General features: G+C 44.4%; 1 protein-coding gene across 1 annotated transcript in view; it reads left to right on the top strand.

Moving 5' to 3' along the window:
- Positions 1-2,893: 2,893 nt before the first annotated feature.
- Positions 2,894-18,012, top strand: part of NFKBID (NFKB inhibitor delta) — a 53,101-nt gene continuing 37,982 nt past the window's right edge. The window contains exons 1-3 of the mRNA XM_075603225.1: positions 2,894-2,988; positions 15,471-15,547; positions 16,849-16,885. Of these exons, the coding sequence (XP_075459340.1) occupies positions 2,961-2,988; positions 15,471-15,547; positions 16,849-16,885 (142 nt within the window). The 5' untranslated portion in view covers positions 2,894-2,960. The remainder of the gene's footprint in view (positions 2,989-15,470; positions 15,548-16,848; positions 16,886-18,012) is intronic.

The raw sequence follows: 18,012 nt of genomic DNA, 5'->3' as shown, positions 1-18,012 counted from the left end.
CACAACACTATTATTCATCTGACCAGAACAACACTGCCCTGAGCACCATTAGAAAGCACCACTAAGGTGTGAAACGCGTGGGAGGAACCTTTCTGCTCTTAGACTGTCACATGTTATATGTCTCAATAAAGCCTCATTACCTGGGTTCCCGTGTTCACTGTGATCATTCAGCAGACCTGGGGCTGCCATCTACACTCATGATCTTCTTTGTGTGCTGTAACAAACCAGATGTATCGGGTCAAATATCTTAAGGAGCTCTAAGCTCCATTTCAATTCATTGGAATGGGCCATAAGGTCCCTGACGACTTAACTCCCCTTAGAAGACATGGACCATATCTTCAGATTTGTATTGTAGAGTGTACTGTAGCTAGAATTTCCCCTCGTGTGAAATGACAGATTTGCTGTACTGTATGTTGATTAGAGGCAAATTATTTCTCAGAAACCTTTAAGGTTCTCCAATCATCTGCTCCTTCCTACATATCAGCGCTGATCTCTCGCTATGCCCCTTCTCGTCTCCTGCGCTCCACCCATAACGGTTTCCTTCCCACCCCTTTCACCTCTTCTGCTCTCTCTCGCATTAAACCTTTCTCCCTCGCTGCCCCTTACCTGTGGAACTCCCTCACCCTCGGTATACACCAAGCACCTTCTCTACCCACCTTTAAGTCAACCTAAAAACTCACCTTCGATAGCCCAGCGTTATGGCTGCAATTCCACCGCACTGTCACTCATACCAAACATTGTAGCCAATGACTGCCATCTTATCTAAGTGAAGGCCCTTACTCCCTACCTGCTGTCTCTGTTGTATCTCCCAACATACCATTTATATTGTAATCTCTTCGGGGCAGGGATTTCCTTTCCTATTGTCTGATTTTGTTGCACTTATTGTATTATAATTCCCTGTACTGATTTTGTCTCTTTTGTAAAGCACTGAGTACACTGTGTGCTCGATATAAATTAAGATATACAGTACTGTACATACAAATTATTTAAAAATACGGAAGAGCAGATTTTAAGCCTGAGACGTGCCTTTATTACCTGTGTTTATAAAGTAATGATAGAAAACACGTATGAGTTTATTCACATGTCTCAGACAGGTCCCCAAACCTGACTTATCCCATACCTGGCATACAATGCTTTCACTGCAGCCAAGGATTCTGGGTAATGACATGCAAATGAGCACTTAGTCTGTCACTCTTTGCTTCTTTTTTCTCAGATACATTTGGTGTTTTTTGCACAGGTGTTGCACCCATTTTGCACCTGGTTGGCTCTCAAACCCAGAGTTATCTAAGCAAATAAACTCCACAGCTTTTCATTGGATTTCATTTTCTTGGATACATCTAGTGCTAATTTTTGCCTCACTTTTTAAGTTAGCAGACTTAACTTAAGTCAATTAAGTTTATTTATTTAAGTTAAGTCTCCTGTCTGCAAAACCAGGGCAAAATCAGTGCACACAAATAGCAGCAGATTTATCAAATGACCGTGTACACTGGCACTTAATAGGATTCCTTTTCTATGATGAACGTGGTGCTATTTTCGCACTGATTCTGCCTTAGTTTTGTAGTTGCGGGGAGTCTATAGCAACCATACTATACGGTGCAGTTATTGTGCCCTAGCATTGCTCCACAATTGCCTTAATACATAGGGGTCCGGATACATTCAGCGGGATGTCTTCTTTGTAAATATGATGCTGTTTTTGGGACTTGGAGACTTTAGTAAACAATCCCCTAAAGAAAATAGGTTTGAATTGTGTTGCCGACCCTTCTCGCAGCCAATGGGTTAATCCAGAAATCCCCCCTGCTCTTTCACTATTGATTTTGTTACCGAGTTCGGACCAGTGGGCCCTCTGGAGCTGAATCATGTTTTTTGTAGCCCTGTGGACCCTCTGGCTTCCAAGATACTTCACGTCTAGTGGTCGTTCATTCAGCACCGATCCAGGCAATCAAAATGGCTGTTAAACCCTGCAATAGCAAGCCTGCGATGTCATTGGAGGGATGCTATGAAATGACCGCGGGGGCCATCTTTAAAAATCCAGAAAGGCGCACAGGGAACAAAACCGGGTATCACAGGAACCAAAGTGGAGCTAAAATCACAGGCAACTAAATAGGGGTACCAGGCGGCTTCTCCAACAATACTGGACACAATGGTGACAGGTGCGATGAGCTTGAGACGCCCGCACACACACACACACACACTGCTCCAGGCTGCTTCCTCCTCTCCTTGGCTCCATCCCCAGGGTCCTGACACCTCCTGCTTATTGGCTGCTGCTGCTGGGTAATGCAGCCAATCAGAACGGAGGAAGCTGCCCAGCCCCCTAACAGCCCTGCTCTCTCCCTCCTCAGGGAAATCCCGCAGTCCCCCCCCAAGCCGGTCAGGTCACTATGTCCAGAGAGGTAATATCGGACATATAGATGTCCAGTATTACCTCTAATTTTTACTGGACAGTGTTTCCAAATACAGGTCAGCCCTGTTCAATACTGGACACCTGGCAACCCTACCAGTGAACTAAACCAGTAACTATCCCGGGAACCAGGAGTTGAAATTCTTTAAAAACAAATCTATTGGCAAAATGGCTTTGCTGCTTCAAGTATCACTTGATACTCAGTATCACTGCACACTGCAGTACATTCGTTTCCAAAGGTCCTGAGCACATGTGGCATGTGCCAACCACCGACCTCTTTCTGTTTTTCCATATTCTATTTCGGTTTTGTCACTGTCACTTTCCCTTGCTTCTTCCCCTCTGTCTTTAACTCCCTTATCTCATCATCTTATCTCCGCTGTCTTCCCCCTCTCCCTCCCTCCGGTGGGGCGGGCCTCCCCAGTTCCTCTTTAATAGCAGAGTGGCATACAGTACAGCACTGTCACATAACACAGTGACAGAGGAGAGCGCAGAGAGAGAGACAGCTGCAGTAACAGGAGGAAGGCTGGACCCGTACAGAAAAGACACGCAGGGTGGGAAGGGTATGAACTCTCCCACCTCCTCCTCGAGAGGTACGTGCCATAACCCTACCAATTATTTAATGTCAGGGGTTACCTTCTGCCGCAATGTGGCGATAAACCGTAACAAAGTTGATCAAATCCCCCAAAATGTGGTGCTAAATCTGGTGCTGTTTTTTTTTCACCCGCCAGAAGGTAAACATTTGTAAGTTGCCCGTGTCACGCGCCAGTTATATGCAAGAAAAACATCTTCAAAGTAACAGTTACGGTGAAGTTGGTTGGTTTTAATTTCTGCCACAATTGGAATACAGCAAATGAATACTTCAGTATTAGGTGATACCTTTTTTTTAAATTTAATTCAGAATATAAAAGAACAAACTGCATTCTGGTTTGTCAGAGGAAAACATGGAGTGGTTTTTAACGGGGCTCCTTTTCTCTGCTAATGTGAGCCGGTTTTCTCTGGTAGTAATTGCAGCCAGGATGTATTTGTGTAGTGAGATATTAGCCGGGGGAAGACACCTGTGTATCGCAGGAAGAGAAAGCAGCAGAGGCAAGAAGTAGCAGTTACACATCAATCTGAGAGTGAGCGCGAGGCAGGGGCGCAGTGTACGTGGGCATTAGACACCTGCATGAAATTGAAGCTTTAGGAGGTATGCTGGAAATGTTATGCGCATCCAAAACCTTCAGCCAGTGGCGTAAACGCCAATGAGTAACTGTCAAATGTAAGTAATTTCTCGCGTCTGTGTGTCTACATCAGGGGTCTCAAACTCAATCCTCAAGGGCCACCAACAGGCCAGGTTTTATGGATATCCCTGCTTCAGCACAGGTGGCTCAATCAGAGGCTCAGACTTCAAAGACTGAGCCATTGATTGAGCCACCTGTGCTGAAGCAGGGATAGCCATAAAACCTAGCCTGTTGGTGGCCCTTGAGGATTGAGTTTGAGACCCTGTATGTATAGATGTATATCTTTATGTATATAGTACCATGCAGGTACATAGCACTTTACCGCAGCGATACACGTGACATAATATTATAACATAATGGGAATAAGAGCTTCATAAACACACATACCCAGCAAGCTCTAAGGAACCCCAAATATTACCACATAATATATATGTATATGTGTCAATTGGAGTGCTAATGGGCGTGGCTAAATGTATACAACATAAAACAAAGAAGCTCAAAGCTACATCCAATATGACAAAAATACACAGTGAAATACCTATATATCTCTTGAAAAAGGGTCATTTAGTTAAACCCTTTGGCCAAAGAGTTATAAGCCTGCTAGCCACATCAAGGCATGACCATTAGCAGGTCCTAAAACTAACTGATTAAAATTCCTGTTTACCTCTATAATTAGAGGAAGAATGATCGCATTGGATCTGTCACAACCAGCTGTATGCAAGACCTGCTCACATGGAAAGTGGGCAGGGGCGAGCTTAAACCCTGGGAGGGAGGGAGGGGCCACTGACCTCCAAAACAGCTGAGACCAGCTGGACAAAGTTAATAGACACACAAATACCCAGCAAGCTCTAAGGAACCCCAAAACTTTCCATGTGAGCAGGTCTTGCATGCAGCTGGTTGTGACAGATCCAATGGGATCATTCTTCCTCTAATTATAGAGGTAAATAAGCTTTAATCAGTTAATGTTAGGACCTGCTAATGGTCATGCCTTGATATGGCTAGCAGGCTTATAACTCTTTGGGCAAAGGGTTGAACTAAATGACCCCTTTTCAATAGAATATATAGATATTTCACTGTGCATTTTTGTTATATTGAATGTAGCTTTGGGCTTCTTTATTTTTTGTTGAATAAAAGCTTCAGACATAAAACTATAGGAAAAGGAGTCCCTGTCCCGAAGAGCTTACAAACTAACTATGGGCATTTCAATAATACCTTTATACTCAATATGTTTCATTCTAGTGTGTGTGTGTGTGTGTGTGTGTGTGTGTGTGTGTGTGTGTGTGTGTGTGTGTGTGTGTGTGTGTGTGTGTGTGTGTGTGTGTGTGTGTGTGTGTGTGTGTGTGTGTGTGTGTGTGTGTGTGTGTGTGTGTGTGTGTGTGTGCGCGTGCGTATGTGTGTTTTTGCTTTTTTGCTTTTTTGCTCATGTTTATATTTAAATAAATAGACAGATAGACACTTTGTACATCTTCTCTTGGGACTACATTACATGGCTCTCTGGCAATGAAGAGGTTAAGTGAGGGGGTCTTTATTACTTTTACTTCTAGCAACATGAAATTTACATTTCAGTAGAAATATTGATCTTGGTTTCTTTTCCCAGATAACTGGGGGAGGGTGTGTGTCACTGAATGAGTCACTGTTGGGGACCATGTGGTTTGGTGACACTACGGATTTCCCAAACATTGACTCACAGCTGGGGATTCCTAGTGTTCTCTCAGAGGCACTGACATATGCACAGCCGTACACCCACACAGGCACACCACTTCTCTCTGCCTTGCCTGTGCTCTCATGCATGTTCCCCATAGATGTGTCAGAAAGGAATGAGACTTAATGCTGGGGAATTAGCATAGTTCTCTTTCTCATCAAGTCCTGCTACCAGCAGCAATGCCCCCATCTTAAGGACAGGGTCATGCGCAGAGCAGGGTATAGAGCCAGTTCTGGGAGTGTCACAGAGCCATGCACACTCAGCAGTCAGAGCAGGGTATAGAGCCAGTTCTGGGAGTGTCACAGAGCCATGCACACTCAGCAGTCAGAGCAGGGTATAGAGCCAGTTCTGGGAGTGTCACAGAGCCATGCACACACTCAGCAGTCAGAGCAGGGTATAGAGCCAGTTCTGGGAGTGTCACAGAGCCATGCACACTCAGCAGTCAGAGCAGGGTATAGAGCCAGTTCTGGGAGTGTCACAGAGCCATGCACACTCAGCAGTCAGAGCAGGGTATAGTGCCAGTTCTGGGAGTGTCACAGAGCCATGCACACACTCAGCAGTCAGAGCAGGGTATAGTGCCAGTTCTGGGAGTGTCACAGAGCCATGCACACACTCAGCAGAGTCAGAGCAGTGAATACAGGCGGAGCACAATTATCCCCATGTTTACTTAGTGGTGCTATACCAAAAGACACTTTGTATGTGAATCTGCTGTACAGTGGCATCACACAATTTAATACATAGAACTGAAATAGGAACATGTATTAGTTTCTCTCTTAGCATTACTACATATTAACGTTACTGCATATTAGCGTCACTACATATTAACGTTACTGCATATTAGCGTCACTACATATTAGCATTACTACATATTAACGTTACTGCATATTAGCGTCACTACATATTAGCATTACTACATATTAACGTTACTGCATATTAGCGTCACTACATATTAGCATTACTACATATTAGCGTCACTACATATTAGCATTACTACATATTAGCGTCACTACATATTAGCGTCACTGCATATTAGCGTCACTGCATATTAGCGTCAATGCATATTAGCGTCACTGCATATTAGCGTCTTAGCGTTACTACCTATTAGCGTCACTACATATTAGCGTCACTACATATTAGCATTACTACATATTAGCGTTACTGCATATTAGCGTCACTACATATTAGCATTACTACATATTAGCGTTACTGCATATTAGCGTCACTACATATTAGCGTCACTGCATATTAGCGTCACTGCATATTAGCGGCACGTCACTGCATATTAGCGTCAATACATATTAGCGTCACTACATATTAGCGTCACTACATATTAGCGTCACTACATATTAGCGTTACTGCATATTAGCGTCACTACATATTAGCATCACTACATACTGTATTAGCATCACTACATATTAGCGTCACTACATATTAGCGTCACTACATATTAGCGTCACTGCATATTAGCGTCACTGCATATTAGCGTTACTACATATTAGCGTTACTGCATATTAGCGTCACTACATATTAGCGTCACTACATATTAGCGTTACTGCATATTAGCGTCACTACATATTAGCATCACTGCATATTAGCGTCACTGCATATTAGCGTCACTACATACTGTATTAGCATCACTACATATTAGCGTCACTACACTGCATATTAGCGTTACTACATATTAGCGTTACTGCATATCAGCATCACTACATATTAGCGTCACTGCATATCAGCGTTACTACATATTAGCGTCACTGCATATTAGCGTCACTGCATATTAGCGTTACTACATATTAGCGTTACTGCATATCAGCATCACTACATATTAGCGTCACTGCATATCAGCGTTACTACATATTAGCGTCACTGCATATTAGCGTCACTGCATATTAGCGTTACTACATATTAGCGTTACTGCATATTAGCATCACTACATATTAGCATCATTACATATTAGCGTTACTACATATTAGCGTTACTACATATTAGCGTTACTACATATTAGCGTTACTACATATTAGCGTTACTACATAGTAGCGTTACTACATAGTAGCATCACTACATATTAGCGTTACTGCATATTAGCATCACTACATAGTAGCATCACTACATATTAGCGTTACTGCATATTAGCAGTAGTTGTTAAATGTTAATCGGATATTATCATACATAAATAAGACAATGAATGGAAATGAAGACAGCATAATTTTGCCACTGTCCAAATCTTTAGTAAGACAACACTTTGAATATGGAGAACAGTTTTGGGCACTACTTCATAAAAGAGATTATGGAAATGGGCAAAGTGCAGATCCACCAAATTAATAAAGGGGATGGAAGGTTTGACTTATGATGGAAGCTATACATATTAGGTGTGTTTATATTAGAAAAGAGGTGTCCAAGAATGGATACAATATGAAAAATGTTGTATGGTGCTCTAAAGACAAAATCGTAGTAAAAATAGAATGATGTCTGGAGAAAACAACCCGTGTATTATATGACTGTCCAACAAGATGTAACCTGGTAGATTATGATCCCACGTAGCACAGCAGTAAGGATATATTCATATACACCTGCCGGTGACCAGTAGATTAAACATCCTATAGCAATAGACAATGTTTTGTTCATTATTTGTGATCCATTAAATTAGCTTTATTTTTATGGGAACGCATCCTGGTGGTTTCTTGCTGTATCATCAGCACTGGATATAGTGCTCCGTTTTTTCCTTCCTCTTCCTTCAAGAATGGATACAATGACCTACTATAAATATATTCAGGGATAATACAAGGAGCTTTCAAAAGAACTATTCATCGCAAGGGCAATGCAAACGACACAGAGTCATCCCTTAAAATTGGAGAGAAAGGCGATTTAACTAGTCGTAAAGCAAAGGATGGTATACAGTACGGGCAGTTAAAATGTGGAATCTATCACCTATTATCTATTAAGAAAAGGTTGGACATCTTTTTAGAAAGGAAATATATACAGGGATATACCAAATAAGTAAACATGGGAAGCATGTTGATCCAGGGAGTAATCTGATTGCCATTATTGAATTACATTTTTCCCCGTATGAGACATAATTGGCTAATGTTTCACGTAGGTTTTTTGTTTGCCTTCCTCTGGATCAGTATGAATATTAATACAAATAAAGGCTGAGTATCGCAGTCAACTACATTTAGCATAGGTTGAACTTGATGGACATACGTCTTTTTTCAACCTCATCTACTATGTAAGTATGTAACTATAACTATGTAACTATGTATGGGCCTCTAATAAATATTACATTAAATGCTCCCATTTACCAGCAACACAATATCCTGTGCATGCAACCTTTATTCATGTTCATGTAGATATTGGAAAAAATATGTTGTATGGTGCTCTAATGAAAAAACCGTAGTCAAAAAGGAATAATGTCTGGAAAAACAACCCTATATTATGTAGGTGTCCAATAGGATGTAGCCTGGTAGAAGATAATCCCACATAGCAAAGCGGTAAGGATAAAATCATATACACCTGCCGGTGACCAGTAGATAAAACATCCTATAACACTGGACAGAATGAAAAGGGTCAAACTGGAATAAACTCACTTGGGATTCTGTTTCCACGATAAGCAGCAAGTCCAATGTATCCAGTGACCTAGGGTTGAGTGTGCCTCCGTTTGTAGATGAACACCAGAGAGAAAGGAGAAGAAAAACGAAGCACTATATCCAGTGCTGATGATGCAGCAATAAACCACCAGGAATGCGTTCCCATAAAAATAAAGCTATTTTAATGGATCAAAAATACACAGGCGGCACACTTTATTTGAGTGTGGCTCATTCCGCAAGCCGGGATATGTCCCGGCTTGCGAGCCGCACTCCCTCGGCGTGCCGCGCATCACCGATGCGCGGCCACGCGTCATCGGGTGCCTGTGCCGCCTGTACGCGTGCCCAGGGCTCCCCGAGGGAGCCCTGGTGTCGCGCGGATGTGAGGACGGCGGCGGGACGTTCCGGGGGACCCGGCGAGGAGAGGGGGAAGCCCCGATCGGCGGGCCTCTCCTCCGAGGCTTCGGCGCGCGCCCGGCACCCTCCGGCGCGCGCCAGGTTACTGCTTCGGCCGAGAACGGGCAAATGCTCAAATAAACTCGGCCGCGACAGTATGGTACAATACACACCAACGCGTTTCGGACTATTCATAGTCCGAAACGCTTTGGTGTGTTTTGTACCATATTTTTGATCCATTAAAATAGCTTTATTTTTATGGGAACGCATTCCTGGTGGTTTATTGCTGCATCATCAGCACTGGATATAGTGCTCCGTTTCTCTTCTCCTTTCTCTCTCATGTAGATATTGTCATGAAAACTACACCTCCCTTTTTTTTTTTTTGATGTCCCAGAAGTCATTATTAAAAGTGCACATTTACAAGACACTCAGTATAATCTAGAAGTTACATTGTGGCCACTTCCTCTGGACCCTACATAAAATATAAGTAATCACTTAAAGCTGCAGTTCAGTCTTTTTTTTTTTTTTTTTAATTTATTTTTTTACTTCAATAGTTTCATGTGGGCAATCTCTAATTACCTAAAGAACTGCATAGCTGCCGGTCAATTCGTTCTCCGTCTATTGATCGGCAAAGTTTGGCGACATCTTTAAATATGGGGAATGTAAATCGTTGATATAGGAACAAGCATGTTTCTTAAAATAGAATACAAGAAAATTGGTCTTTCAAAGTTGTTTTTTAAACAGAAAATGCTAAAAGTATTTTTTCTTACTACAGAACTGATTTATTAAAAAAAAACACACATGCAGGATATTGCATGAACTGCAGCTTTAATCATGTAGTAGCCGTGTCATTATCATGATTACACTATACCCTTCTTTTCATAGTAATAAGGACACGTTTGAACAGCAGAGACATTCACTTTCAGTCACCACGTGGCTTCGTCATTGAAAGTGTGTCATACATTATTCTGAGGCCAGAGTCGTGTGTGGTATGAATAGCCCAGATAGCTTCAACTCGTTCCTCTTACAAGCAAAACAAGTCCTTTAGTCTTTCTTAGTTTTATTGAGGAAAACGTAGATTCACAAAGGCACATGTGAGAGAAGGTGTTATGAGAGAATGTCTCTATATTGAGTGCGCTTGATAGTGGGGAAAGGTGAAAAGGATGAGGCCTTGCCAGTAGAGCAAATAGCAGAAGGTACTCACTCAGCCAATGGTGAAGGTGAAAAGGAAGTGTGAGTGTATTCTGGGTAACAAGATAGCCTGGGGACAGACCATCTGTGAGCAAGGCAGAGGGGGAGAGAGCAGACTAGCCCATTCTGAGAGAAAGGCTGAGGTTGCTATAGCAACTCACTGACTATGTCTGAGTAAACAACATGTGTATCAAAAATGTTGCCTTTTCACATGCAGCAAGCTGCTGGGACAGGGAAAATAACAGGCAGCTGAACTAGGGAGAAATGAATCCCATAAACTGCAAAGGGAGACAGAGGAATATGGAATCTAGTTCCATGACATACATGTGTCTGTGTCCCCGTGCTCACCTCTCTGGGGGAAAACCATGTTCTTTAAATGAGGCAGATTATAAGTGGCCCGATTAAATTATGCAGACATGAGAATGAAAGGTCTCAGGTTGACCCTATTAATGAGTTTCTTTCACAGATTTTTGTTTTTTTATATCCACCTTTAAAGGGGGGCCTCTACCAGGACCAAAGTGTACTGATAGCAGTGATGGATTTAATGGGAGGAGTGGCTCAGTGAGTAAAGACACTTACTGGCACTGAGTTTGAAGCAGGGGAACCTGGTGTCGGCGCCTTGTGACCTTGGGCAAGTCACTTTATCTCCCTGTGCCTCAGGCACCAAAAAACATAGATTGTAAGCTCCACGGGGCAGGGACCTGTGCCTGCAAAATGTCTCTGTAAAGCGCTACGTCAAAGAACAATTATTATTATTATTATTATTAAACCTGGGTGATTAATGCCTCTTTACCCAAATCCTATATGTAATTTTTTTTATTATTTTAATAAACATGGTGAGCTGAGATTAGCGAGTGGTTTGATTTCCTCTGGCTTCTTCCTTCTGTGTGATAGCACTGTGTGAGTTTATGTATCCAAGCAAAAGTGGGGCAATTCTGGGGCAAACAACGCACTGCACCATATGTATCAAAGAAAAAATCCTATCGATTCCAGTGGGATTTTATTCTTTGATGCACATTGTGCAGATCTGTTGCCCCAGAATTGCCCCACTTTTGCCTTGATACATATGCCCTGGTGCATTAAACACGGGTTTGCAGAGGCGGGACCCTCCTGCTCCCCCTCCTCCATATACCTGTGTCGGCTCTCTGATCGGGGCTGGGTGTGAATAAGAGGAAGCACTTCATTGACAAACACTCCACTGTTCAGAAGCCTAGAAGGAAAAGGAACTTGTGCCTCATTTCCCATCAAGATCCAATATGCCAGATATTTCATTTAATCATGGTTACATTTATTTAAGTAAGCCAAAATAGTTTTTTTTTTGTCAGCTAAGATGGATTGCACCTTTAAAAAAATGTACACACCAGTATGTGAATACACAGAAGAGTTAACTATACTATAGAATAGATGAGGGGTGGGCAATTTAAGAACAACCTCTCTAATCCAGACTAGCAGTATTCACCCACTGGGGCGAGTCTTATCTACCTGAAGAGTGTCACTTAAAAAAATAGCACTAGTGACCCCACAGACTTAAGTAGAGTCTCGTTCCTCATGGTCAGACTTATTGAATCTCATGTTTTCTCACAATTTCACTTAAGTTAGCTGTAGGGTCTCGGATCCTGGCAGCTATGGGATCCCACAGGAAAGGGAGCTGTCCTGGAGTATCTCACTCCCTGGTCAGTTCGGCCTCGGCCAGGGTGAGGCTGAGCAGGCGCTCGCTCGCGCTGGCCGCTCTGCAACACATTGCTGCAATGTGTGTGGCCAGCGCGAGCGCCTGCACAGCGCTTAGCTGCTTGCGAAGCAAGCAAATGTGACTTTTCCGCTCGCTGGCGCGTCACGTGAGCGGTTCGCCCAATGAGGGCAAACCAACTCCAGATGTCATGGCTGCGCCCCCCGAAACGCCCACCCGCGCATACCTAGCTGTCCACAAATCTCCCGGCCGGTCAGAGCGCGTGACGTCACTGCGCAGGAGCGCCCGCTCCCTGCCTGGCCGCAGCCTTAGTCTCCTGCTGCCCAGTATAAGCAGCTGAGACGCTCTGTTACAGTCCAAGGCCCAGGTTAGGGAATCCCAGGTGTCCCCGTTAGAAGTTCTCACCCACACACATAGTCATCCCTGATTTGCATCACCGTACACATCCTCGTCATACAGATTGTACTTACAAATCTGCCACCAAGCCCCTCTACCAGGGAGAATCCCCCAGCTGCCCTCACACCCACTGTATGTGTGTTACAGAAGCCATAGTAAGGGTGGGGGAAGGGGTGGGAGCGAGCCCCCAACCACTGATGTTTACTACAGAACTCTTCACCCATTCTTCCTGTAATGAACTTCCCCTATATACCCGACTGCCTCCCATTGCACCTGACCTTTGTGCACATGGCTAGGTAACATCTATATACACTGTGGGACCTGAGCGTAGGGGTTAAAGGTCACATGACACAGGAAGTGACATTTGGGTTCTCTAGTAAAGTCCATACAGAACAGCCATTGAAACTGGGGCAGGAGTCCCAACCTTCCCTTTTTAAATAGGAGATGGCTCTGTGTCTTCATTCGGGTTGGATTTTTACATCAAATATTGCAATTTCCAAATGTGACATAGACGGACATCTCGGGGTGATCCGAGGCCTGGTGACAAACCCTGCCAGGTAGGTGATCTTTGTCCCATTGTGCATACAGGCAGAGTAGACTCAAAGAGAAATGAACACACACACACACACACAAACACACACACATGAACAGCAGGAAGTTTTATTGCAACGCACACACAGCAGTCACGCAGCAGTGCACAGCGATAGAGCAGTGTCACAGAACAGCCACAGAGCAGCGAGTCACAGGGCAGTGTCACAGAGCAGTGTGTCACAGAGCAGTTACAGAGCAGTCACACAGCAATGTATCACAGAGCAGCGAGTCACAGAGCAGTCAGTCACAGAGCAGTGTCACAGAGCAGTCACAGAGCAGTGTGTCACAGAGCAGCGCGCCACAGAGCAATGTGTCACAGAGCAGTGTCACAAAGCAGTGTGTCACAGAGCAGCGTCACAAAGCAGCGAGTCACAGAGCAGCGAGTCACAGAGCAATGTGTCACAGAGCAGCCAGTCACAGAGCAGTCAGTCACAGAGCAGTCACAAAGTAGTGTGCCACAGAGCAGTCAGTCACAGAGCAGCCAGTCACAGAGCAGCCAGACACAGAGCAGCCAGCCACAGAGCAGTCAGTCACAGAGCAGTCAGTCACAGAACAGCCAGTCACAGAGCAGTGTGTCACAGAGGAGCCAGTCACAGAGGAGCAGTCACAGAGCAGCCAGTCACAGAGCAGTCACTCACAGTGCAGTCACAGAGCAGCCAGTCACAAAGCAATGTCACAGAGGAGCCAATCACAGAGCAGCGTGTCACAGAGCAGCGAGTCACAGAGCAGTTTCACAGACCAGTCACAGAGCAGCGAGTTAGAGTTGTGTCACAGAGCAGCGTGTCACTGAGCAGCGTGTCACAGAGCAGTGTGTCACAGAGCAGCGTGTCACAGAGCAGCGAGTTACAGAGTTGTGTCCTAGAGCAGTCACAGAGCAGTGTGTCACAGAGCAGTTTCACAGAGCAGCGAGTCACAGAGCAGTTTCACAGAGCAGTCACAGAGCAGCGTGTCACAGAGCAGCGAGTTACAGAGTTGTGTCACAGAGCAGTCACAGAGCAGCGCGTTACAGTTGTGTCACAGAGCAGCGTGTCACAGAGCAGCGAGTTACAGAGTTGTGTCCCAGAGCAGTCACAGAGCAGTGTCACAGAGCAGCGAGTTACTCAGCAATCACAGAGCAGTGTGTCACAGAGCAGTTTCACAGAGCAGCGAGTCACAGAGCAGTCACAGAGCAGCGTGTCACAGAGCAGCGAGTCACAGAGCAGCGAGTTACAGAGTTGTGTCCCAGAGCAGTCACAGAGCAGTGTCACAGAGCAGCGAGTTACTCAGCAGTCACAGAGCATTGTCACAGAGCAGCTAATCACAGAGTACCCAATCACAGAGCAGCGAGTTACTGAGCAGTCACAGAGCAGCGCACAGAACCAATATGGTTAATTACCAAAGTCTTCCGGCTGCAAACCCTGTGCGAAATAAATGCACCAGATTTACCCAGGGAAACTCCCAGGGACTCTCTCCCATATATTGCAAATGGGAATTCAGTTTCACAGCGCAGGAATGGGAAACACCATAGCACCAGATAAAAGCTTACATTGTTTCCCATTGATTTTGCACCCGAGATTTTTTATTTATTCAACTTTTGCAGCCAAGACACTTTGATAACCAAAAAAAGAAAAACCCAACTGCTTTCCATGGGATTACTTTTCTTTAATAAATATAGTGGTGGTTTTTTTTTACACTGCATTTGCCAGGAGATTTTGGTAAATAACACCCCTGGGTTTAGAGAACACTCGTTCTGTAACTTTCTAACTTTGGTGGTTATTTACTAAAGTCTCTGGGCTGCAAAATAGTCGCCAATCACATGCAAAGAAAGTGTTCCAGTGCTGCAGCCAGGATGCACAGACCCCGTTATATCCCACCAGTGGCAATTGCCCTTTCCTCCTGTGCCTTCTCGTCTCTTTCTCACCATCTTCCTCTCTTCCTCTGCGTATTTGCGCTGATTATAATTTTCTCGCATTCTTTCATGGCTCTGTTTTGGTTGTGACATCTGTGTCGCCCTTTGGCGCAGCCGAAGGGCAGCCAAAGGGTGTGAGCCGTTTGCTGATGTTTGGTGATGTTAAAACTTCTCTATTTCAATCTGAAACTCACCAGCCCTTTATCCCCTGTACCCAGTTTTCCAACTCTATCTGTCCATGAAAGGTCTATTAACCTCTGTTCTTTTAGTGTAACTATGTATTGTTATAACTCTATGCTCGGGACATACTTGAAAACAAGAGGTAACTCTCAGTGTATTACTTCCTGGCAAAACATGTTTATAAATAAAATAAAGTGACTTGCTTGCGGTGACTGACGCTCTGTCCCGGCTGTCTCTCAGACTGCAGGCCGTACTGTCCTCCTCCTCAGACTGTGAAAAAACTTCTGGAGCAAAAGCGTCAGCGCGAGACAAACCAGGTGAGATCCCGGGGAGAGGGTGCGTTGTAGACAATGGGGTCTACCCATCAGCCTCGGGCCCTTTGCTGCTTTTTATGTGTCTGCTTGATCTGCATCCAATGTAAGGCGCCTGCTGGTCAACGTTGTCTCTTCATACCATGTCAGGCAGGAAGGTTTATACCACCTCTGATTACAGGTTATTTGTCACTTAGAGATAGTGGGGTCAACGGTAAAAAAATGGATACATCGCAATCCCATGATAACATGTGTATCATGTAACTCCAGTGGTCATCATATAATGGTACCTGGAGGAACATACCATCGTTTTTATTTTTTTTAATGTCTCTTTTTCTTTTGGTCCAAAGAGCCCCACGTCGGACAGGTGCAGGGTGTTTTACAATCAGACTCTACTTTTCAGTCACTTTAATTACTCCCCAAGAGTTCTCTGAAATAAGCAAGATGAGAAGAGCCGTGATATGGAAGCCATGTGCAGAATGGCTCTGTGCTGCCATGCACTATGGGGAAAAGGGGATAACACACATTTAACAATTCACCAACTACCATTGAAGCATGTTAAAGCTGATGCTGTTATCTGTGTGTCACCAGGGTTGCCAGGTGGCTTCTCCAGAAATACTGGACATAACGGTGCATGGTGCAACGCGCTGGAGACACGCACACACACCCCTCTCACCGCTCCATGCGGTTTCCTCCTCTCCTTGGCCCCACCCGAGGCTCCTGACACCTCCTCCTTATTGGCTGCATTGCCCAGCAGCAACCAATCAGGCTGGCGGAAGCTGCCCAGCCTCCTTGCATTAGCCCTGCTCGAGGAAATCCCGCAGCCCCCCCAAGCCAGTCAGGTCACTATGTCCAGGGTTGTAATACCGGTATACACATACATCTCCAGTATTACCTCTACATATTTACTGGCAGAGTGTCCAAATACAGGACAGACCTGTTCAATACTGGACACCTGGCAACCCCATTTCTACACACATTGAATAGGGCGGACGGGCCTTTGCAGAACATGACACATACACATGTGCACTCAAGACAGATCCCATATGAGACATATATAGGAAGGTGAATGAGGGAGGAAACCTGTGGACGGGACTTGTGTGACCCATTAATGCCACAAAGCCCAGCTCAGGCTTTCTGGCAGCGACAAGGGATCGCCATATGATATAGTCAACAAGAGTATGTTTTTACCCAACAACTATCTCTCTGACCATGGCATGTTTTCCCGCTGTCTTCTTCTTGCTCCATGACTGTAATTATGTGATGTGTCTTCCTGTAATTCCCTATTTTACTATTGTTTCTTTCAGGTTTCTCCGCCCCTTGTGGAATTTAATCAGGAAGCAGGTGTGTGTCTCTCTATGTAACATATTATACAGTATCTGTCTCTGACTGTGTCTCTCCCTCTGTGTAACTCTCAGTGCACAGGGAGTTTCACTATGCCACCTTATCAGAGCCGCATACTCACCTTCTGAGGCCCCACGCCATGTCAAGCTTAAGAGGCCCCAAAAATGAGAAATAGATGTATTATTCTGACTGAAGGGACCATGGAAAATATAAACATGACACTGAAATGAATGAAAGCGTTATGCTCACACTGTTATATACAAAGATGATAGTGTAACGCTAAAACGAACAGTGTTTGCCCATCACATTCATTTTAATATTTCAAAAAAATTCTGTTGCGATTTTTTGGAGAGCAAAATCATTGACGATGTCTTCAAAGGATAAGCCACGAGGTTTGTCACTTTCAATGCACATGATGCTTCGGGCCATATTTCAACGAAAATGTCCATATTTATAGAGAATCTTCTTTTTCCCCACATCTTTTTCGTTATTTATCATACGATTTTAAAACTTGAAATGCATTATTTTTTTTCTATGTTTGAGGCCCCTCGTATTGTAAGGTCCGGAGCTGTAACTTAGTTATCTTCTGCGCAAAACCGGCACTGCATTTTATATTAGTCCCTTGTCACCCTTTCACTATCTGAAACTCTCTTCCTCTCTCTCCCCCTCCTCCTCTCCCCCCTCTCTCATATCTGTCGAATTGGCTGGAAGGGACAGTTTTGTCCACATATCCCCTCCAACTTCAATGGGAATTTTCAGATACAATAAACACGAACAACCGCTCTGGCAGATACAGAATAAGGCCCGTGTTACTTGGCTCTGTATCAAGGTCCAGCTCTTATTAAACGTGCACTTTTCTTTTTCTCTTGAGGCCGCATCAAATCAGGTTTCTTGTATTTGACATGAGATTAAAGCAGCAATATGGGTTTCATTTAACAAATATATACAGTATACATTATTGCAGGTTTGAAGCAGGGGGGTCCTCGGAGCAGAACTGTGTTAATTTCAGCCACGGGGACCCCCTGCTTCCAGAGATACTTACCTCCGTAGGAGCAGAGGCGGATTTTCAGAGCGGCAATTTTTGTGCGCGTGTGTTGAGAAGGGTCTTGCCTTCTCCAGAGCGCCTC

The sequence above is a fragment of the Ascaphus truei genome, chromosome 6 (assembly GCF_040206685.1).
Source record: "Ascaphus truei isolate aAscTru1 chromosome 6, aAscTru1.hap1, whole genome shotgun sequence".
Lineage (NCBI taxonomy): Eukaryota > Metazoa > Chordata > Amphibia > Anura > Ascaphidae > Ascaphus > Ascaphus truei.
This window is presented reverse-complemented; position numbering and strand designations above follow the sequence as displayed.